This window comes from Rana temporaria, chromosome 8 (assembly GCF_905171775.1).
Source record: "Rana temporaria chromosome 8, aRanTem1.1, whole genome shotgun sequence".
In the NCBI taxonomy this organism is placed as follows: Eukaryota; Metazoa; Chordata; class Amphibia; order Anura; family Ranidae; genus Rana; species Rana temporaria.
The window spans coordinates 104271494-104296104 of NC_053496.1; the positions used below are offsets into that span (position 1 = coordinate 104271494).

General features: G+C 42.3%; 1 protein-coding gene across 1 annotated transcript in view; it reads right to left on the reverse strand.

The window, feature by feature from the left end:
* The window catches only part of LOC120908941 (cGMP-dependent protein kinase 2-like), a 215630-nt gene that overhangs the window by 36350 nt on the left and 154669 nt on the right, over positions 1–24611 (reverse strand). The window contains exons 12-15 of the mRNA XM_040320466.1: positions 24093–24229; positions 14877–14966; positions 2227–2368; positions 861–1024 (exon numbers count right to left, since the gene is read on the reverse strand). Of these exons, the coding sequence (XP_040176400.1) occupies positions 861–1024; positions 2227–2368; positions 14877–14966; positions 24093–24229 (533 nt within the window). The remainder of the gene's footprint in view (positions 1–860; positions 1025–2226; positions 2369–14876; positions 14967–24092; positions 24230–24611) is intronic.

The following is a 24611-nucleotide window of genomic DNA, read 5'->3' on the forward strand; positions in this document are numbered from 1 at the left end:
AGCATTGTATATTCAGAATAGTATTAAAAAAAAAAAACAAGCAAAAAAATGGTGACCCACTCCCATGTCTACCTCTACCATGAGCGAGTGTCATTCCCAAATGACAGATAAACATGGGGGCAGGGTTACAGGAGTGACTTTAATGGGTGATCCCACCCCATAATGACACTCACCCATTATGAGATAGACATGGAGTGGGGTCACCCGATTATGTCACCGATAACCCCTGCCCCTATGTTTACCTGTCATTTGGCTGTGTCCCTGGATGGGAGCAGACATACTTGGGGGGGGCGTTTTTTTTTTTTTTCCTTTTAGGTCAGCTTTTTTATGTTTTTTTTTACTATAGGACTTGTCAAAAAGTGGTGTTGAGTTTTTTTTTTTGGTGAGTAGGGGTATTATGTAAATACTTCAATAAGAAAATCTGCCTAATTTAAGCAGTGTTCATTTTTATGACCAAAGAATACATTCTGATAAATAATAAATTCTTAATAAAGTTGAGGGAAAGTATTTTCAGTTGGCAATGGCATGATCAGCACACTAGATATGAGGGATAATCATAAAATTTAGAGAGATAAGAGATAAGAGATAAGGAAACAGCATTGCCTCATACTAGTGAATTGTTTGTGCAGTTTTGAAGGATTATTGAATGTGTAGAATCACAAGGGGAGCACAAAAGTCTGATTGATTTTTGAGTTTGCTTGAAAAAGTATTGTCTAATGCAAACAATTACCTGTTAATGTTTTCCTGGATAGCTTAGCAGTCATTTTATATTCTACACACATTATATACAGTATACTTCATCATCATTCTTCAATTGAACGTTATAAGGTAAAAATAAATTGTCACTCAATTTGTCTCACCTTCCTGTCAAAAGCTCATAGATGAGTATACCCAGCGACCAGTAATCTGCCCCAAAGTCATGTCCTCTGTTCATGATAATCTCTGGAGCCACATACTCTGGGGTGCCGCAAAATGTCCAAGTCTTTTTCCCTGCCCCAATTTTTTTTGCAAACCCAAAGTCTACCTAGAAGACAAGCAAAAACAAGTGTTATTACAATAAGAAAAGCCTCCACTTGAAAAAAAATGTATTGCAGGGAAGGGGGTATCACAGCTTTATACGCCACAGTGCTGTATCATTGCTAGAATGTTCTGTCACTCAGTCTTTACTTCTTGGGATTAAATTGTTGTTTTCAACCCTGTTTTGCCAAATGCTCCACCCAGCTGTTTTCAGGGACGCTCAGGGTCACAGGATACTTCAAAATGATAATCATTAGGAGAACAACATTTTTAGGAGAAAATCCTGCCAGGACCAGCACACATTGCACTCCCAAATCAGGTCTAACTCACAATGTTCGAGGAGCTGCCTGCCACCCAGCATCCACAGGTAGATCCTCAGTGATGGAGATAAAAGATCCTTCTGCAGACCAGGATAATGCCCTTCAACAAAAGTCATTTAACAGTCTCCTCAGTGACCCCAGCCTAGCTCCCGCTGAGGACCATCATCTCTTATCTCAATAACTATCTCCTAGTGGGAGCAGCCCTGGGAGAATTGGAATCCTCCCTGGGGAGACAAAAAAACTTTGGCAAGACTTCCCAAACATTTATCAGCCCCCCCCCCCCCCCAGTCAGATTCTGGCTAGCCTTCTTCAAGGGATTGGCTGGGATATGATACATTTTGCTGCTGGTCACTTGACTCTCCTTTGTCTATATTCTGGAAAGCTCAGAAAGCAAACACCCAGCCTGAAAACCCTGATCAGACAAACACAATCAATTGCTGCTCCAATGACTGCAGTGAAACCAAACACTAAATTCAACCTAGCAGCCTAATTAGAGAAGGGCACTACATATATAATAATTTAAAATGAATTTAATAATACTGCACGGCATATTTTATTTATTTTAACCCCCTGGATATTTTGTCCTACTTGGCTAAAGAACATTCTAAGGAGAACACTGAAAGATGTCCTTACTTCTAGCATGGTGTGTCAAAAGTAACCTGTTAAAAAGGAGCCTTATTGTATAGATAGATCAATGCAAGACCAAGAGTGCAATCTTTAAAACATAACACATCTTTTATTCTAGTTAATTAAATAAAATAAAAAAATCATCCATTTAATTTTTCAATTGTCCAAGTTTATTTAAAACTCTACTGTACATATTCAAACCAAAACAAACAAAAACATTATAAGAATATAAATGTGCAAAAATTATAAAATATAAACTGACCATTTTAATATATCCTTCAGAATCAAGAAGGAGATTCTCTGGCTTAAGGTCTCTGTACACAATTCCACGATTATGTAAGTAGTCGTAGGCTTCCAAAACACATCCAACACAAAATCTGGCAGTCCCCTCCTCAAAAAAACCCCTACAAGTATAAACACAAAGATATGAAGTCGCAGCAGCAAACAATTTTATAAGTCACTCAAGAAAGCATTTTTCCATTGTGGTTTACATTTGCCCAAACCATGCATAAGCCTGCGGCCAAATAAAGGACCTACCAAATAACCATTGTAGGTCAGTTGGAGTAATTGATTTCTATTTTCTTCCTTTACCTACACCTGTTTATTTCTGAAGATTACTAAAATATAAAAAATCACCAGAAAGCATAACTGCTCCATTCTGATACACAATATACTAGTGGCCAAATTTGTTGACACTGTAGGATAACTGTAGGATTTACTCTAAAACGTGTAAAATTATATATATCGTATTTATCTGTGTATAACACACACTTTTCCCTCCCTCCTTAAAATCGTGGGTAAATCGTGGGTGCATGTTAAATGCTGATATAGGCTGCCTTGGAGGGGAAGGAGGGGGCGAGCCCTGCCAGATTAGACAGAGCCGGATTTCCTGTGTACTCGGCTTAGCTCGGCTCACTGTCTCACCCAGTCCCACCTCCTGGACGGCTCCTAGCATTAAACTCACATATCCCAGTGTTGGACTGGTCCATCATATGTCCATCATAGGAAGTGGCCAAGAGATGGGACTGGGTGTGACTGCGAGTGGTATACAGTGATATACAGCTCTGCCTAATCTGGCACTGAGCAGGCTGCATTACCTGGCACTGGTGAGACTGCAGATGATTGCAATGATGGGCAATACGAGGCTGCAGATGGGCACTGGTGAGGCTGCAGATAGACACTGATAAGGCTGCATTGATGGACAATGGTGAGGCTACAGATGGGCACTGATTAGGCTGAATTGTGCATGTTTTCCAAATGCTAATTACAGTTTTATACTATTTATTATCACTATAAGTTCCTGTTTGTTCCATGGTCTTTCCTTTCTAACACCATGCTTTAGTCTTGTCCAGAGGTTTTCAGTTGAGTTTAGGCCCCGGTTGTTTCCAGGCCAGTCAACATAAATATGATGGAATGAAAAACAGTCTTTTACAGCCTTAGCAGTAAAGCAATAAGGGCTCATTCACACCATCTGCAGAGACCTGCGTTTTTCTGCATAAGAAATCCACAGGTCTCTCCAAGACACACAGGAAACGATGGTCTGCTATGCGTCTCGTTCACACTAAAACACAGGTGCAATGTCTGGTGTAAAGCTGGAATGCAGGCACCACTCTGTGTTCACCCTTTGTGACAGGAAGTGGGAGGGAAAGCAAAGTGATGCTCTGTGTCTGTACTGCCCACCTACATTCCCTCCTTTAGGATTTTGGCTAAGATTATGCTGCGGCTGCTACTCAGGGCTGCAATGGTGGACGGGGGGATGTTGTTTACACTAATGCCAGTGACAAATGAAAGGAAACTGGCTTGTGACAGATGTAAGGACACTGATGGTGATGGCGTGGGACTGGTGAGAGGACACTGAAAAGGGGAGACAGATGATGGAGAGACTGGTGGTGGGGGACAGATATGGGGAGACCCTGATGAGGATTCTCTGATGAGGGGGAAACTGATGTGGGGGCTCTGATTTGGAGTTTATGATGTGAAGGGATCACTAATGAGGGAGTCTATGATGAGGAGTTGGACTGATGAGGTGAACCTGATGAGGAGTCTCTGATGTGGGTATTACTAATAAGGGGGGGCACTTAAGAGGGGTGATGACACAGGATATGAGGACACGGGATTTGATGTCAGTCTGTACATGAAAAACTACATGCATGTCTAAACCGCTGGCAACAAAAGTGAGTATGACCCTAAGTAAAAATGCCCAAATTGGGCCCAATTAGCCATTTTCCCTCCCGGTGTCATGTGACTCGTTAGTGTTACAAGGTCTTAGATTTAAATGGGGAGCAGGTGTATTAAATTTGGTGTTATTGCTCTCACTCTTTCATACTGGTCACTGGAAGTTCAACATGGCACCTCATGGCAAAGAACTGCCTGAGGATCTGAAAAAAAGAAGAATTGTTGCTCTACATAAAGATGGCCTAGGCTATAAGAAGTTTGCCAAGACCCTGAAACTGAGCTGCAGGACGATGGCCAAGACCATAAAGCGGTTTAACAGGACAAGTTCCACTCAGAACAGGCCTCGCCATGGTTGACCAAAGAGGTTGAGTGTAACTGCTCAGTGTCATATCCAGAGGTTATCTTTGTGAAATAGACATACAGTATAGACACTAGACATATGAGTGCTGCCAGCATTGCTGCAGAGGTTGAAGGAGTTGGGGGTCAACCTGTCAGTGCTCAGACCATACACCGCACACTGCATCAAATCGGTCTGCATGGCTGTCATGCCAGAAGGAAGCCTCTTCTAAAGATGATGCACAAGAAAGCCTGCAAACAGTTTTCTGAAGACAAGCAGGCTAAGGACATCGATTACTGGAACCATGTCCTATGGTCTGATGAGACCAAGATAAACTTATTTGGTTCAGATGGTGCCAAGCGTGTGTGGTGGAAACCAGGTGAGGAGTACAAAGACAAGTGTGTCTTGCCTACAGTCAAGCATAGTGATTGGAGTGTCATGGTCTGGGGCTGCATGAGTGCTGCCGGCACTGGGGAGATACAGTTCATTGAGGGAATCATGAATGCCAACATGTAATGTAAATACATGGCCACTTTTCAGTTATCACATTAGTGAGGTGGGATTAATCACTTATCCCTTCCTCTCTTTCTCTGTTTCAGTTCCTGTCATTGGCCCAAATACATGTTTGCAACCTATTTTTCTGGGACATCCATGGGGACAGTCTGGTCCGTTTCAAGAGCTGCACCAAACCTCCAACCTTACCATCTGCTGCAGTGACTATTCAATTTCTGTTTTGAACAAGTATACATTTAAGCATTGCACCATTCATCTTATGTTGGTAGGTGTCATTTTAACATAGGTTTGGCACTCACTGAAAATGTTTTTCTATCTTTTGTCTAGATCACAACATATTGCTTTGTTTTGTTTATCTATTAGAAAAATTGTTAAACACATATTTCTCCTATACATTTACCCCTGATGAAAGGCTTGAACCTGAAACGCGTCAAGTACTGAAGATTGTTTCTCGGATATTGGAAAGTACTCTAACTCATACATAATATGCATCAACTTGCAATGACTATGTTATTTACTTTGGTTGTCATTTTATAGATCACCCCCTGTGTGATTAATCATATTTTTGTATGTCTAATAAATATTGATTTTCTTCAGTCTTGGTAGTGTTGTTGCCGTTTAAAAATCCCACCCAGGAGGAATCTCCTATTTTTTCCATATACACAGGGATGTGGCAACCACCTACCTTGTTTTGGTGGAAACATTTAAAAATTCATGAATGCCAACATGTACTGTGACATACTGAAGCAGAGCATAATCCTCTTCCTTTGGAGACTGGGCCACAGGGCAGTATTCCAACATAACGACCCCAAACACATCTCCAAGATGACCACTGTCTTGCTAAAGAAGCTGAGGGTAAAGATGATGGACTGGCCAAGCATGTCTCCAGACCTAACCCCTATTGAGCATCTGTAGGGCATCCTCAAACAGTAGGTAGAGGAGCGCAAGGTCTCTAACATCCACCAGCTCTGTGATGTTGTCATGAAGGAGTGGAAGAGGACTCCAGTGGCAACCTGTGAAGCTCTGGTAAACTCCATGACCAAGAGGGTTAAGGCAGTGCTGGAAAATAATGGTGGCCACACAAAATATTGACACTTTGGGCCCAATTTGGACATTTTCACTTAGGGGTGTACTCACTTTTGTTGCCAGTGAATTTGACAATAATGGCTGTGTGTTGAGTTATTTTGAGGGGACAGCAAATTTACACTGTTATACAAGCTGTACACTCACTACTTTACATTGTAGCAAAGTGTATTTTTTCAGTGTTGTAACATCAAAAGATATAATAAAATATTTGCAAACATGTGAGGGGTGGCTGACATGTTTCACATCATGTGATGCTTACTCGTAGCTGAGTAAGCATCACATGATGTGAAACATGTCAGCCATCTTTTTTTAAGGAGTACGGCAGTCCAGGATCTTCTTCTATCCAATGCACCTGTGCATAGCCAGCACCATTTTGGTTTAGTGGGACGGAAGCAAAGCCAAGGGATCAGCAGTTTTTAGAGTGGTATCATCTCCCACTTTTGAGAGATACTGTAGATTGCACTGATGTGCCACTTCACAGACAGGGTCAGGCCTCCCCCAGGGGTGTTATTTTATGACATTTAGAATTTTTAATGTTTAATGTTCCTTGCCAATGTTTAAAAATGTTTTGCTTTGGTAAGTGTTCTCACTACCCAATGCCATCTGTTTGTAATTTCCCTGCATATTAGCCTAGAAAAAAGCCATTACAGTTTTGTTAGCAAAACCACCAACATCCTTGGATTTATCTTCACTATGTGGAAGCCTTATCTGTTTTTCTCCATGGCCTATGCTGGTTTCTGGATACCGAGAACCTCATCCTGCTGAGACCCTTTCCATACCCTCTGATGTGGACGCAGGTGTACAGCATCCCCCCTACAGGAGTTCTGTCTGGAGAGTGTGCCCGTGAGGACCGTTCTTTGCCTGGTTGACTCACCTGTCAGCGTGTGTGTCCACGATACAGGGTAAGAGTACCTACTCCCCTTCCCCTGGCGTTGGATGCACATCCCTGTGTGTTTTGTGTGTCAGGCCTCGTAAACACGACGGGACATGTCCGATGAAAACGGTCCGCGGACCGTTTTCATCGGACATGTCCGCTGGCGGATTTTGGTCTGATGGCTGTACACACCATCAGACCAAATTTCCCGCGGACAGCAAACGCGGTGACCAGTTTCAGCAGACATGTTCGGTCGTGTGTACGAGGCCTTAGATTACACTGCATGTTACAGTTACGCTATCTTTCTCGCAAGATTCATAGCACCTCAAAAATTGGAACACTGAATGTTTTTACGAACTCACTGTATTTGCTGGCGTATAAGACTACCTTTTACACCTAAAAAAAAATGGCCAAAAAGCAGGGGTCGTCCTATACGCCAGGTCAGCTGCTCGGATGCCTGCTGGATGTGCGGTAATACTGTATGTAGCTTCGACTACATTCAGTATATACCGCTTAGCCAATCCCGGTGAGCGATGTATTCAAATGAATACAGAGCCTGCTCGGATTGGAGTAACAACCTCTGCCAATCCGAGCAGGCTACATACAGTAGCCTGCTTGGATTGGTTTTGAGAGTCAGAGAGGCGTGGGCTGATGATGTTACAGCCTCTGCCAATCCAAGCAGGCGTTGTATTCATTGATAGAATACATCACACGCCGTGATTGGCTCCAGCTTCAGCAAGAAGGAAGAAGAATATGGCTCCAGTTTCAGCAAGAATGAAGAAGAATATGGCTCCAGAAGGAAGAAATATGAAGCGTCGAAAGCCTCGGAAGGGGGGTCGTCTTATACGGTGAGTACAGGCAAAAAATCTTAAAATACTATAAAAATTAGGGGGTCGTCTTATACGCCCGGTCGCCTTATACACAGGCAAATACGGTATATATGTTATTTATGATTTAAGAAGGAGCTTGTGGTTATATATACACTTCCTATATCATTACCATATAAACTTCATACTCTCCGTTTGCCCTTGGTTTCTTACTCTATCAAGAATTTATATATAACCATACAAGTGTATTTAATGGTTCTGATTTTTACACTGAACACTTGTATTACACTCTAGATTCCTTGCTCTGCAAAGAGTTTAAGTCAAATCATAGGTGTGTATCTAATGGTTCTCTTTTATGCATTAAATAAGCACTGTTATTATTATTTTTTTGTATGCATATTTCACATATGATTCATAATCTCACCGTTTGTAACCCTTGAGGGATCTTTGGGGTTTTTGTATTTCTATAGCGCTGCATTTTTTTGTTTTTTATTTCTCTTTACACAATTCGTCTAATTGTTGATGCTGGCTACTATCACTTGTCACTAGTAGCGCAACTTTTTACCACATATATTACACAGTTTTTTTAACAGTTGACTCCCATTAACGTGTTACTAAACACACAATGGTAAAATCACTGTGGAACCTAAGGAGTTAATCCTCTGCATTGTGTAAAAATACTGTTTTATCCTGTATTCTCTGAATCTTTCCTTCTTCCACTGTCCCCAATCCATCTCCTGATAGGACAGAGCCTTGGGGCACTCTGCGCATGCTCAGTTTGGTGTGTTTTGCTAGAGTTTTTTTTTTCCTTGGGAGGGTGCATGTGATCGGCACAGGAAAAATCAGCACTGTCCAGACATAGGGTTGGGGTCATGCAGCCTCATAGGGCAATCAGGGGAGAATTAAAAATCCTCCTACAAGCTTTAACCAGTGCTTGGCCAAACACTGATTAAGTCACAAAACTGCTATATACTGCTGATGAGAAAAGGTATTTAGTATTTATATTTACTAAAATAATTTCATTTCCATGTTCTGTGTACTGTGGGAGACCAGATATAGTGAATGCAGGGTCGTGGCTTTAGTAACACTTTAACTTCAATGGGGTTGGGATTTGGCAACCGAACTTTAGTAATGATCACCAAACCTGTCCCGAATTAAATCCAGGAACGTTTAACTCATCATTAAACACAAGTTATTTGCTACTGAAGAAGTTTGTTAGCACAGGGCTGGTACTCTGGCACCTGAAATTCTGAAGGGCATGTAGCAGCATAGCAGGGAACCATATATTCCCTCCTGCTTGCTTTCCACGGGCATACAAACTGCCACTCCACATATTCAGATGTGGACTGTGTTTTTTTTTAATTAAAGCCCAAACTCTGCCCCCATCTCCCTCCATTTATGCCCCCACTCCCCTTGGAACAACTCCACACCCTCATGGTCCTCGGTCATCTAGTCAAGCGATATCATAGGTCCCCTTTCTCCTCTTCTTTCCTTGATGGTGGGTGAATCTTGCAATTTGCAGCTGCTCTCTGCAGCACTCTGCAAGGCAGCTTGATGATTCCTCTCAAGGGGGTGTGCCCTTACCACCCTGGACTCATAGGTAGTGGGTTAAATTACACTACTCTGGCAGAGAGGACAGTGTTGTAGATAGGGTCATCCTTGTCCTGCTAAGGAGATTTTCTTTTACTGTCTGTCCTTAAAAAGCAAATGGACATTTCTCTTACATCATGTGTCTGCATTGGAAGAATTCCTATAAACTTTCAGTCTTGGTGACAACTCATTTCTGGTAAGAATGGTCACTAGGATAAATAGATTCAATGTCCCCATCGAGGACACAGAAAATAATAAAAATCTGAGGAGGGGTTTAAAATCCTTCAATCTCTATCCACAACTAAAACAAAGTTTTGATTTAGCAAAACTTTAACCAAAAAGGGAGAAAACTAAAACAAAGGTCTTACAAGTAATAAAGCTGGAAGCTTATAATTCCATCATAGTGTTCCAAAAGAATACAAGTCTTTTGTTACGTTTTAAACAACTGTCTTTCTCTCTAGCTAACGTTACTGTAACCCTTTGGCATGTATACAATTTATTACACATTCTCTGTTTATAAAAAGAACAGTTGTGTATTTCATGAGTCTCCCTTCAGAGATAAATCACTATGTGAGCTTAGTACAAAGTAAAAATATTCTCAAAGGGATCTGTGAGGATTACAGGATGGGGATTTCATTGCTGTGTTTCAAAGTCATTCATCAAGGCAGGCTTCGTAAGACAGCCCTCAAAGGGTTAAGATAAAAAGAGAACCATTTAACCCCCAATTGCTATATTATCCAGTCTATCAAAAGGAACTATAACACCCCAGACAAAACACTTAAACAATCAATACCATTATAAATCCACCAAGAGAATTGAAAAAGAACATGTCTTTATAAAGCGTTGTAAAACTATTTATTTCTGGGATGGTATAGGCTCTTATTTGATTGTATAACATTTTGTCAATTAACTCAAAATTCCATATTAATGCATTGGAAAGTTATATGGAATCAATAAAAATTGCAATATCTATGTTATTTCTGTGTTGTCTTTTCGGCCTGGTTCACACTGGTACGATTTGAGATGCGATTTGAGATGTCAAATCGCATCTCAAATCGGCAGCATTTGCCGGCAATTGTCGGCAATGGCACCGTCCTAATCGGTGCGACGCCGCATCTGCGGCGCTGAACCGATTTCAAAAAGTAGTTCCTGTACTACTTTTTGCGATTTCGGGCCGCGATTTACATTGACATCTGTGCAGAAACCTGCAAAGATGTCTCTATAATCGCAGCCGAAATCGGGACTGCCAGCGGGAGTGGAATTGTGCGAGTTCAGCTGAACTCGCACGGCTTCACTCCCGCAGCCCAGTGTGAACGTAGCCTTCATCTAATATATAGGAAATGCATTTATGTCAACCGCTAAATTAGAAACGCTATAAAAACACTATAAGAAGAAAAAAAAAAGATGTCCTGCAGTTTGGGAAAACATATCCATACAAGTCCATCTAAAATGATATTTTTCTTTCAAGTTTTGAATAGAGCAGGAAGAAATAAAAGAGCATATTTTTACTTCTAGTTGTGGACCCCATTGGGAAGAATTCCTTCAGACTCTGGAGGTCCCTTAGAGACTAGGACAGGAGGAACGAAAGTTACCGCAACAGGAAGACAAAGGCAGTGATAAGAGCCTCATCTCTCCCCTGTGTTCATATTATCACTTCCTCTCCTGGACAGGATGTAAGAAGAAATCTCAAATGCAGGGACCAAAACCACACACAAAAAATAAAACCTGACAAAGATTCTAACTGCCCCCTATTCTGGATATGTTAGTGCTACTTTTTTCTCTTTCAGCCAAACACCACTATTCTGAGTATTTCAGTTCATCCCTCAAGACTGATAACATTTAAAAAAAAGTATATAATATAAATTAAAGTAGAACTAAAAGCAAATCTTTTTTTATTTTTGGATAGAATAAGGGAGGGTTATAACCTCAGTCAGGTATTTTATTTTTGCCATCTTTGTCCCATTGAGTGTTTCCATTCAAAGATTTCCCCTCTCTATTACTGTTCGGGGGACAACTCAAAATTTGTGATTTTCTTTTACTTTCACTTTTGGTGATAATGGTAAACAGGTAAAAAGAGAGGGTGACTATCCCCAACAAGGGGGGAGATAGCTATAAAAAAATACGACGGGTGTTCTAATCTCTCCCCACTCTATTCAAAACTAAACTAAACTTTTTGCTTTGACCTATACTTTATTTTTTGTCATGCATTAGTTCCTAAGAATATATTATTTTTAATTACTTATGTAGCCAAGTGCTGGCTGTGTTATTACCTTCACTCAGGGACATCCCTTCATGTGCTATACATTAAGCTCTTTCCAAAGTGCTCACCATGGGGAATAATCACATCACTTCCTGAATGCACAGGACAAGCCAATCACTGATAGCAGAGGATTGTGGGAAATGTAGACCGGTCACCCGGATTTACACTAGACTTAATACTGTTTGAAATTACAAGTGTCAGAGTAAAAAAAGAAAAAAAAGAAAAAGGGAGCCTGGGGTCACCTCAGAAGTGCCCTTGGCAAGAAGAACGTTTCGGACTATCTCGGTACCTCAAGGACATAAACAAATATATATATCGCGCCGCCGCATCGAGGGACATGGCTAGAGGGACATTGCTGCATATGTGAGGGACATGGCTGCATATGTGAGGGACATGGCTAGAGGGACATTGCTGCATATGTGAGGGACATTGCTGCATATGTGAGGGACATGGCTAGAGGGACATTGCTGCATATGTGAGGGACATTGCTGCATATGTGAGGGACATGGCTAGAGGGACATTGCTGCATATGTGAGGGACATGGCTAGAGGGACATTGCTGCATATGTGAGGGACATGGCTAGAGGGACATTGCTGCATATGTGAGGGACATGGCTAGAGGGACATGGCTGCATATGTGAGGGACATGGCTGCATATGTGAGGGACATGGCTAGAGGGACATGGCTGCATATGTGGGGGACATGGCTGCATATGGGCGGGACATGGCTGCATTTGGGGACACATTTAAAAAAAGTATCGGTATTCGGTATCGGCGACTACTTGAAAAAAAGTATCGGTACTTGTACTCGGTCCTAAAAAAGTGGTATCGGGACAACCCTATCAGATATGATGCATTTTGGCAATTGTCCTTTACTAGTTTCGCAGTAAAAAAAGCTGCTTCTTCAGAAGAGCCAGTCATAAGCATCTATTGAAATAAATCATGATCGTAATTTCATATTTAAACAGTTTATAAAGTTCATGCCCCTAAATTTTAAGAGAATTCCACAGGAGGTTCCCCACAAACCTGGCCCTCAGACATCCAGAGGACATCCTGGAAGCTGATAACTTGCTCCCACCTACAGCTGTCCTTATTTCCATTACCACTCATTAACGACCTTTGACTTGTTCCTCAACTATGCTGACTACGATGCTGCTTGCTCCCTACCTGCTATATCTGCTACTGGACCCCGGCTTGCTCACCTCCTAGTGGGAAGATCCTGAGGACTGCGACTGGTATTATCACACAGCAAAACCCAAATTCACCATCAGGAGCTGGTGAATACCACTTAGTTCTTAGGCCCCCACCTTAAGTGAGCCTGTGTAATCCACCAGGGTAATCTGTTTAAACATTTGGAGCCTCTCTACAACTATAGCTACTGATCGTTTGGTTCCTGTCTCACATAAGGACTAATTTGCTATTAAGTGACTTTATTTATTGGTATAGTTTTGGAACTGTGGGAGTAAACCAAACCATACAGATACATTTAGGAAGCCCATGTAATAATATACTTGGGCCCAGATTCTCAAAGGGCTTACGACGGCGCAACGCCATTTGCGCCGTCGTAAGTCCTAATCTGGGCCGTCGTATCTATGCGACTGATTCTTAGAATCAGTTACGCATAGATATCCATTAGATCTGACAGGCGTAAGGGTCTTACGCTGTCAGATCTTAAATGCTATTTTTTTTCCCACCGCTAGGCGTCGCCTCCGCCGTTTTCCCCGTCGTCTATGCAAATTAGCCAAATACGCGAATTCCCGAACGTACGCCCGACCGACGCAGTGAATATACGATGTTTACGTACGATTTGCGACGCGTAAAGTTGCCCCTGGGTCTATGAGGCGCAGTCAATGTTAAGTATGCCCGTCGTTTCCGCGTCGAAATTTGAAAATTTACGTTGTTTGCGTAAGTCGTCCGTGAATGGCGCTGGACGCCATTTTTGTTAGCATTGAAACCAATGACGTCCTTGCGACGTCATTTAGCGCAATGCACGTCGGGAAATTTTAGGGACGGCGCATGCGCAGTACGTTCGGCGCGGGAACGCGCCTAATTTAAATGATCCACGCCCCCTACCCGGATCATTTGAATTAGGCGGGCTTGCGCCAGAGGATTTACGCTACGCCGCCGCAACTGTGAATCAAGCACTTGCCTGTATAACTTGCGGTGGCGTACCGTAAATGAGATACGTTACGCCGCTGCAGTTTAAAGCGGCTCTACGAGAATCTGGCCCTTGGTGTATAAGATAGTGTAGATGGTGACAATTCAAGACTTGGGAAAATGCTGACAAGCGAATGACCATACTTTCCAGGGGGAAGTATTTAAAATGGCACAGGGAAAATATGTAAATAGATACATAGATAAATGCAGTGTTGTATAAAGTACAGTCTGTAAATGACAGCAGATAACTTTGGAAAGATACATATACGTAAGTCCCCATAGCAACAAGCAAAAAGTGAATACAGTCTGTATTAAAGCACTTTGAATAGGCATAATCATACAAAATAGTTAATAAACACCCTTTATAAACGTAATATTAGAACTGTAATGAATAACAAATATACAACAATGTAGAGAGTAAAATATATTTAGTAATTTCACACTTCTGCGTTCAGTGCGCTTTCATGTTTGAACTCCTATAGCAAATACAATAGGAATTCAGTTTGTTAATTTTTCAGAGCTTTTATTGTCAGTGCAGAACAACTGTTGGCTGTTGGGTTCAATTTGCTCCTCGGCACTATATGTATGGAATGTGTGTGGTCTTCCATGACTTTGTGGGTTAAGCATGAATATTTTGGAGAAATCCAAAGACTTTTTTGGCAACCACTGGACCTGAAATTTGTGTTTGTTTGGGCTTCTATGACTGTTCAAAAGAAAGACTCTAAGCTCCACCATCAAGCCACAGCCTGCAAATTCTGGATCTCTATAGAATATTGCCAATGCCATATGAATAAAAAAAGTATTCTGCATTGATTCATTACAACCTAAGTTTATTTTGCTTGTTTACATAAAAAAAGCCCTGAAAGGAAAGGTCTTGAGAGAAATGCATGGACTACAGTAGCTGGCTCTCATCTAGTATATACTACTATGTATGCTGATGGCATTATTGTAAGTCAACCCAGTACCAGGCCTTGATCTAGCATAAATTACAGGTAAATATAAAAACACAAGCCTATCACAAGGCAAGGCCAACAAATTTTCAAAAATTCAATACAGTTCCAAAACCGTAATAGTTACTTATTAGATATAACTCACGTGTCTCGTAGAATGCTCCAGAGCTCCCCTCCAAGACACACCTCCAGCAGCATATATACATATTTGGCATCCCTGAAAGTTCTGTAGAGCCTGCAGAATAAGGATAAAAAAGCCTGACATCTGTCACTGAAATTAACCTGCCAAGAATCTAGATCAGCAAAACAGAGGTCTGTTTCAAGTCATTAACAACGTACCATGTCTCTTGTATTTACAAGCCGTCTTGTATATTTACTGTAACAGATTATAATTATTAGGGATTTCTATTGTAAAAACATCTGTTCAGTCTGGAAATGAATGAATCCTGCTCTGAATATACTTACTATGCTGGTGTCTAGGAAAATTACATGTCGGCACTTTTTCCCCTTTTTTTTTTTGTATGAAGCCCTTTCATATAGAAAAAATCAAATAACAGTATGTATACACATTTTAATTAAAAGTATCCCTGCTTGACCTAGACACATAAAATGTTACATGGGTGGTTGTTGTCTTTTGATAATAGTTGATAATATTTATGGTTTTAGTACCACAAAATGTCTAGAAAAGGAAAACTGGGTTATTGCCTATAGCAAAAAATGTAGTGTAGTAACTACAAACATGATGTGCTAGTTTCTTTGTACTGCAATACTTTTTAATAAATGATGCCAATGCAATTCAGTTCTTTTTTTTCAAATGGCACCCATTAGTTGTAGCCATTCTTCAGAAAAAAAAAAAAAAAAACAGAATACCAAACTTAACCCACAGAGAGAGACTACTTTCCTGGCTTGTTATCCAAAAAAACATGGATGGTATTCAGTGCTGCTCAGTCTGAATTTGCTGTGCGGTGTATTGATCATTAGAGAATAGTTTTCAGAGAGTATAGATCTCTGAGGGTATTTATTTATGGTAACCTTTCCAAATAATGAGTCCACTGGGTGAGAAAACTGTAGGGAGAAGAGCAATACCCACGCTCAACTGCAAGTACAGCTTCCTGTGGCCAGGAACCAGTGCTCTGGCTGAAGTGCCTCCACACTTAAATGATAGAACCTAAATTAAGTTGATCCCGGCTACTTGGTGTCATCCATAAAATACAAATCTTTATTGGCTACATGATAAAACACAGTGCAATGAGGAAGGCTGCTATAGCTGAAACATGTTAGCCTGTTATAGTTGTGTTCTATCATGTAGCCAATAAAGACTTGTATTTTACAGATGGCAGAATAGCCAGCTTAAATACTACCAGTCTACTACTATTACTTACTAATTAAAGCGGTAGTTCACCCCCCCCGACACATTTTACCATCGAGACAGGCATTGTAGCGCGAGCTACAGTATGCCTGTCCCGATTTTTTTAACCCCGGACTCACCTTGTAATCGGAGATCGTATTTTTCGGCTCCCGCGGGGAATGGGCGTGCCTATGGAGAGGGAGGATGATTGACGGCCGGCCCTGGCACATCACTCTCTCCGAAGACAGCCGGAGTAGGTCTCGGCTCTTCACGGCGCCTGCGCACAGGCTATGCGCACGCGTCGTGAAGACCAAGCCTATTTCGGCTATTTCCGGAGAAGCGTGACGCGCCAGAGCCGGCCGTCAATCATCCTCCGTCTCCATAGGCACGCCCATTCCCCGGTATCTTCAATCTACGAGAACAAGGTGAGTACGGGGGTAAAAAATTCGGGACAGGCATACTGTAGCTCGCGCTACAATGCCTGATTTTATGGTAAAATAAAAAAAAAACTTTTTTTTTTTCGTCGATAGGGTGAACCCCCGCTTTAACTTACCAGTAAGTTAATTAGCTGTGGGCTGCATATTGTGGAATGCTCCCCAAAGGTGTAAGCAGGTTCAATTTGATTATTGTTGTTTCTTTTACATTAAATGTTTAATTTCACTGCTGTTATTCCTTGCCTTTCATTGCTTCATACTGCTAGTTATGTAGGTGCCACAGGTACACATCCAAAATCTCACTCAATCAAAATGTCATAGTTTTATTGAGGCGACACACACACAAAACAATTATACCTTGTGCATGTGATTCTAAAGTACAAAAACTCAGCTCCAAAGAATTATGGCTAATGTATCTAGTACCTGCGTGAAGTCCGGAAACATGACTAATCCTTCAATTTCAAATTTCTCTGCATTGTGTACTCTAGTCAAGCTCTACATCACTTATACTAATCTCACCAGGTTTTTAAAGTTATGCTTTGTTAGGCAACTTTTTTAGTTCAACAAGGCATAACCAAGGCAGATTTTAAAGTAGATCCCAACTCAAAAAGTTAAGTTTTTCTGTTTTATAGGTAAAATTTAGGAAATGTTAATTGTGCTTAACCATTTGGGGATTTTAAACATTAGATATGTAAGACATAAGATAAGTTAACCCCTTATTAAAACCTTAGTTTAGTCAAAAATTAAAAACAAAAACATTAACACTAGAGATTATATGACATTGTCTGAATTCCTCTTTCCTCCCACTCTTGCTACTGCAATCATCTGGTGTGACAGGGATTAGTAGACCTAACGGAGCTGTGACAGGCACTTATCAAAAGTGCCATACTATGCCCACTCTTTCTGCCCAGCTCCTCTATTCACAGAAGCCATACTATAAAATCCTTGTGGTTCATCCATTCTGTAGATCAGGGATAGGCAAACTTAATGAGGTCGAAATCTACCTGAACAACATGGGAGAAGTCAAAGATCACCAGTCACGGTGTCGCCCAGTGTCGCCTCCTCTAATCGCAGAATTACCATGTCGCAATCACATGCATTGCACGACAATCATGGGTTTAAATCAGGTGGTGAGGAGGCAACATAACACACTCGGATTACCTTTCCGAGGAGAAGCCGTGCTTGCTGCAGTTGTGAATGAGCCCTTAGTTGCATTCAGCAGTGGCACCCTTAGTGCTCGTTCACACATAAAGTTGGGGTGGTGGTAAAACCATGCAGTTGATTTTACCACCCCCAATCCATACCCCCTTTAGCTGCTGAGGCAGCAGCAATCAAGCCCCCTGTTGCTATTAGTGGGTTCTACCACCTGCCAATCGCAACCATGCAAGTATATGGGGGTTACGCTGCAAGTTCCCCGCAACTGCATGCTTCTGTGGGGTCCAAGGGGTTAAAGCAGGTGGTAAGAAAGCAACACAAGGCTGCCAGATTTAACCCCGTGTTTGCTGTACTGCACATGGTTGCAGGGAACTTGCAGAGTGGTCTCATTCATTTGAGTAAGTCATGCTTGGCAGGTGCTACACCCATCAACCATGATAGGGCGTATGACTCTTGCTGTGGCTATGACATGTGTAAACCCCTGGCCACTGCAGCTAAAGGGGGTGCAGTTGAGGTGGGGGTGATAAAAACACATCTTATCTATGGCGTTTTATCAACCCCCAAACTGCAAATGTAAATTAACCCTTACTGTTTTAAACCCCCGATAAGGCTGCTTTCACACTGATGTGGTGTAGTTTACCTGCAGTGCAGAGTTGTACATCTGTAACTTTCATGGGTTAGCTGCGCTTTGCCATGGACTTCCATTATAACCTGCAGGTGTGGTGCACTTTCTAAAAATTGCACCAAAACTCCTGCATTCAGAAAGTCTACCAAACCCCCAGTATATAATAGAAGTCTATAGCTAAAAGCAGCAAACTTGCAAGAAAACTGCTGGTACACTGGACTGCATCCAAATCGTGGGTAAACTGCAGGGCAGCCAGTGTGAAAGCAGCCCTATATTATTATGCCCAGTGTATTGCTTCACACTGACCTGAAGATCTCTTCTTTTCTGCTGCTGCCCACCACTCTGGAGACCTCTAGTAGGGATAAGAGGTGGAATGCAGTTGATATATCACTCCGCAGGGGACAGGAGCCAGCACTACAGAGGAGGTATCGCCTTATGTGGCTCTTACTTCCTACTACAGTTCCAACTTTACAAGTAGTCCCTTTGCACTGCACTCTGTTTTATGCTCTGGGATGGTGGGTCAGCAAGCCCAGACTGCAATCTACCAGTGACCTGTCCGTGATCCACTGGTAGATCACGATCTACAGGTTACTGACCCCTGCTGTAGATCTATGTCTCCACCACCTTTCCTGCTGTTTCTTGAATAATTCACCAACCAGTCATCGGATCTCCAGACATGAGGAAGAAAAATCCTGTGCACTAAACAAGATGTGGGCAATCACAATGAGTGAACAAGGCACAGTAAGTCAATGGGAAAGAGACCAGTTGCAAGGAGCCTATAGGTAATACTGGTGAATAGTACTTTATCCTCTGCTTGCCTTTTTTTGGATCCAGCTTACACAGTTCAGGTCTTCTTTAACAAATGCCTAAGCATTTTTTTTAGGGGGAGGAGTTTGTTTACATTGACTTTGAATTTTTCATACCTTAGCAACACTAAGCACGTTATTTTCACTGGATGCACCATATACTGCAATTTGTAGCATGACTAAAGTTCTTAATTATGGAAATGCCAATATTACTTAGTAATTATCAGTTAGTGTCAACCTTAATTTGTTCCAAGGGAGGCCTTAGAACTGCCTAATTTGTTGCAGCTATTGAAGAGGAAAGCTCAGGTGCATTTTTATGTTATATAACTGCTAAGAAACTGCTTCTGTTTTGCATCATTACAGACATACATTTATATTCTACAAAACATATATACAAGATTATTTGTGTTTATATAAATAAAAAAAATCTACCTGAAAGCTAGAATACATTCATACATAAATTGTGATTTATAAAGGATATGGAATGTAGTGTTTGATTGTATAGGGCAGTGGTGTTCACATACATTTATTGCCTTTGTCATGCATCACATTACTTTTGTAATATTCATGTGAACACAAGCAGAACGCTTTTTAAATGCATTTCAAACTAATTACAAATTGATCTGGAACAGATAAACCTACACTGCAGATTTTATGTGGCTATGAAGTTTAGTGGGTCTGGAGTCTCATATAATCTTATCATATACTGATTGTAAAACCGTGTACAGCCATTCATGTCTATAGGTGGCTGTACGCGGCACTTGGGCTTCCCTGGTGCAGAAAATGTTTGTTTTGCACCTGTGTGCATGAGCCCAGCTACCCAGAATAAAAATATAAAACTTGTAATATGTCAGATAGATCGGCCTAGTTGTCTAGTCAGGCACATCTTTCACAGTGACGTGTCATAAACCCTATTGCCAACATTCCAGATTATCCCGATTTTGGGACCATCATCCCGATTTGAGGCCGTCCAAATAAAATCCCAGGATTTTGCTTTTGTCCCGGGAAATCAGGACTGTTTTTGGCACTGCAGCTGCTTCTGGCTCCAAAAAAATGTCCGATGCCACCGACGCAAGATCTCTTTTTGGGCTAGCAGGTTCTTTCTCCTTGTGTTCAGTGGATAGGGGAGGGGCCTCCGGTTCTCCCTTCAGTGTACAAGTAGACAATTCTCTTGTACACTGAAGCCAGGGTTAGCTGCACGGATCGGAGGACACTCCCCTCTCCACTGAAAACAGGGAAACAAGACCTGCTAGCCGCCAACCCTCTGCCCCGTGGCCTACTGCCAGTCTGTTGTAAGGGGGACACCTGATGTAGGGAGGGGCTTCACTGGGGACACTTGATGAAAGGGGGCACCTGATGTAAGAGGGACACCGCTGAGGGACACCTGATGTGAGGAGGGGCTCCACTGGGGACACCTGATGTAAGGGGGACACCTGATGTAAGGGGGACACCACTAGGGGACACCTACTGTTAGGAGGGGACACCTGATGTAAGGAGGGAACACCACTGGGGGAACCTGATGTAAGGGGGACACCTGATGTAAGGGGGACTCTGCTGGGGGCACCTGATGCAAGGAGAGACTCTGCTGGAAATGCCTGATGTAAAGAGGGACACTTCTGAGAATGCCTGATGTAAGGAGGGACTCTGCTGGGGGCACCTGATATAAGGACGAACTCTGCTGGGGTACCTGATGTAGGGACGGACTCTGCAGAGAATGCCTGGTGTAAGGGGGGACACTGTTGGAAACACCTGATAGAATCTGGTGGTAGGCGACACGACAATTGACACACTCAGGGCTCCCAATGATTCTGCATTATGGTGAGTTGAATGATTACATTTTATATTATAAGGTATTAAAAATGTGCTTCAATCCTTCTGACACCATAACAACCATGGTGCCAGGATGATTGAAGCGCTAACACCAGGTGTTTGGATTATCTTTATATGCTGATTTGGTAAACCTTCTGGAATACACGTATTACTATTGTGGTGTAGGATCTTGGCCTGCTGTCCCTCCATCCCTTTTTCTTTCCTTCCTTCTCACTCCTTCCCTCCCTATTTCTTTCTTTCTCTCTCTCTCTCCCTCCCTCTTTTTCCCTTTCTTTTCTCCCTCCATCCCTCGTTCATCTCAGACTCTAACCACAGCCCTTTGAGCCATGCCCAATATTGCACCTAAACCACACCCGGTTTTTCTTCCCCCTCCATACCACACCTACAAACGCATACCCCGCCCCCTAATTTACAATGTTGGAAACTGTGCATAAAATAATGGATATATTTCTAGGCAGTGTTCAAACAAACACCCTTACTATATACAATAAAGCTCAGTGGCATAACAACAGCTATAGCAGTCAAGGCAGCTGCTATGGGGGCCTGGAGGTAAAAAGAGCCCCTGTTAAGGGGGCTGTTGAGGTAATTTAAAAAGAGAAAATCTGCTTGCATGTGAAGATAACACAAATCCAGTATTGTATGATTAAAGATTGGAGACATTGCTGTTAACTATGACCTATAACCCTCCTTGACTTTTCCAATCAATAAAAGCTGTCATCTGAGATAAAGAGGAAGACAGAATTATTGTCACCATCATAGATTACAAGTTCAAATGTTCTGTTCTATACATTTTTCCTGTAGTCAAGCAACTGTGTTCTTTGCCACAACTCCAACAGACCTGAAGCAAAAAGGTAATCTACCTACATATAGTGCCTTGAAAAAGTATTCATACCCCCCCTTTTTCTTTTCTTTTTTACATTTTGTCATTTTACAACCAAAAATGTTAATGTATTTTATTGGAATTTTATGTGCTAGACCAACACAAATTGGCACATAATTGTGAAGTGGAAGGAAAATGATAAATGGTTTTCAAAATGTTTTACAAATAAATATCTAAAAAGTATGGCAGGTATTTGTATTTAGCTCCCTTTACTCTGATACCCCTAACTAAAATCTAGTGGAACCAATTGCCTTCAAAAGTCATCTAATTAGTAAATAGAGTCCTGTGTGTAATTTAATCTCATAATCCCATAAGAAGTCCAATTTACAGTTTCCGAGTAGCCATGTGAAGGACACAGCAAATGTGAAAGAATGTGCTCTGGTCAGACGAGACTAAAATTGAACTTTTGGCCTCAAAGCAAAATGCTATGTGTGGCAGAAAAACAAACACTGCACATCACCCTGAACACACCACCCCCGGTGTGAAGCATGGTGGTGGCAGCATCATGTTGTGGGGATGATTTTCTTCAGCAGGGACAGGGAAGCTGGTCAGAGTTGATGGGAAGATGGATGAAGCCAAATACAGGGAAATCTTAGAAGAAAACCTGTTAGGCTTCGTACACACGGAAGGACTGTCCGCTGAAATCGGTCCGCCGGACCGTTTTCAGCGGACATGTCCGCCCGGAGATTTCTGTCTGATGGTTTTACACACCATCAGACAGAAATCCGCGCGTACACGATACGCGGTGACGTGGCCGCGCCGCCGCCGCAACGATTACGTGGAGACGTGCGCGGCCCTGGAAGGTCAATGCTTCCACGCATGCGTCGAATAACTTCGACGCATGCGAGGGATGGCGGCCGAGCGGACATGTACGGTGAGTCTGTACAGACGACCGAACATGTCCGACAGACAGGCTTCCAGTGGACATGTTTCTTAGCATGCTAAGAAACATTTGTCCGCTGGAAAACGGTCGGCTCGACAAATTTCCGGTCGTGGACAAATGTCCGTCGGACATGTTCGGTCGTCTGTACAGACTCACCGTACATGTCCGCTCGGCCGCCATCCCTCGCATGCGTCGAAGTGATTCGACGCATGCGTGGAAGCATTGACCTTCCAGGGCGGCCGGCTGTACACACGACCGAACATTTGTCCGGTCGGCTGTACACACGACCGAACATGTCTGTTGAAACTGGTCCGCGGACCAGTTTCAGCAGACATGTTCGGTCGTGTGTATGGGGCCTCAGGCCAGGTTCACACCTATGCAAATTGAATGCGTGTTTCCCTGCATTCAATTTGCATAGCAGGAGAATGTGACTGGCTCTCTATGGAGCCGGTTCACATATCTCCGCAGCGGGTCTGGTGCGGTGTGCCGGAAAAACGTGTGCTTTTTTGGTGCGTTTCAGGTTCTCTTTCAGCCAAAAATTTGGGCTGAAATCGGATCTGAACCGGTGAACCAGCACGCACCGGACCCCTGCTGTGGGCCGCATGCGGGGATGGTGTGAACCCGGCCTTAAAGTCTGCAAAAGACTTGATACTGGGGTAGAGGTTTCTCCTTTCAACAGGACAATGACCCTAAACATACAGCCAGAGCTAGAGTGGCATGGTTTAGATCAAAGCATATTCATGAGTTACAATGGCCCAGTCAAAGTCCAGACCTAAATCCAATTGAGAATCTGTGGCAAGACTTGACAACTGCTGTTTACAGATGCTCTACATCCAATATGACAGAGCTTGAGCTATTTTGCAAAGAGGAATGGGCAAAAATGTCACTCTCTTGGAAAGCTGGTAGAGACATACTCAAAAAGACTTGCAGTTGTAATTGCAACAAAAGGTGGTTCTGCAAAGTATTGACTCAGGGGCGATGAATACAAATACACCCCACACTTTTCACATTTTTTTTCGTAAAAAAAATATTGAAAATGATTTATCATTTTCCTTCCACTTCACAATTATGTGCCACTTTGTGTTGGTCTATCACATTAAATCCCAATAAAATACATTTATATTTTTGGATGTAACATGACAAAATGTGCAAAATTTCAACAAGTATGAATAGGTTTTCAAGGCACTGTAAGCACAGGGCCATTCACAATACAGGAAAAAATATAATGAAGAATAGACATTTCCCCAGCTGTCTTGTCATGTTTTCACTTGCCCATCCACCTCCCATTTGCCTGATTGGCTGCATAAAGAACCATTGTGAACCTGACATAAATGCATCATAGAATGTAAAAAAATGAGTCACACATGTTGCAGGAAAGAATAGGTAAGTCATTAAACTACCTGATGATAAATGAACAGTTGATTTGCTGGAGTATGTTCTTCTCCCAATACACATGTTCTTGTTGATGCGTGTCCACAATATGCTTTTTCTTGATGCACTTTAATGCAAAGGTCATATCTTCGTCCTTTAATTTTACCTGAAATGCATAAAATAAATTTTTGAATTGGATATATGAACTAATCAGGTGGTTAATAGTCAAACATGGTGTGTTCAATAAAGCCTCAGGCCCCATACACACAAGAGGATTTATCCGCAGATACGGTCCAGCGGACCGTATCCGCGGATAAATCCTCTCAAGGATTTCAGAGGATTTCTATGCGATGGCGTGTACACACCATCGCATTGAAATCCGCGCTGAAATCCTCTGGCGATGACGTGTCGCGCCGTCGCCGCTATTATGACGCGGCGACGGGCGCGACGCTGTCATATAAGGAATTCCACGCATGCGTCAAATCATTACGACGCGTGCGGGGAATCCCTTTGGACGGATGGATTCGGTAAGTCTGTACAGACGAGCG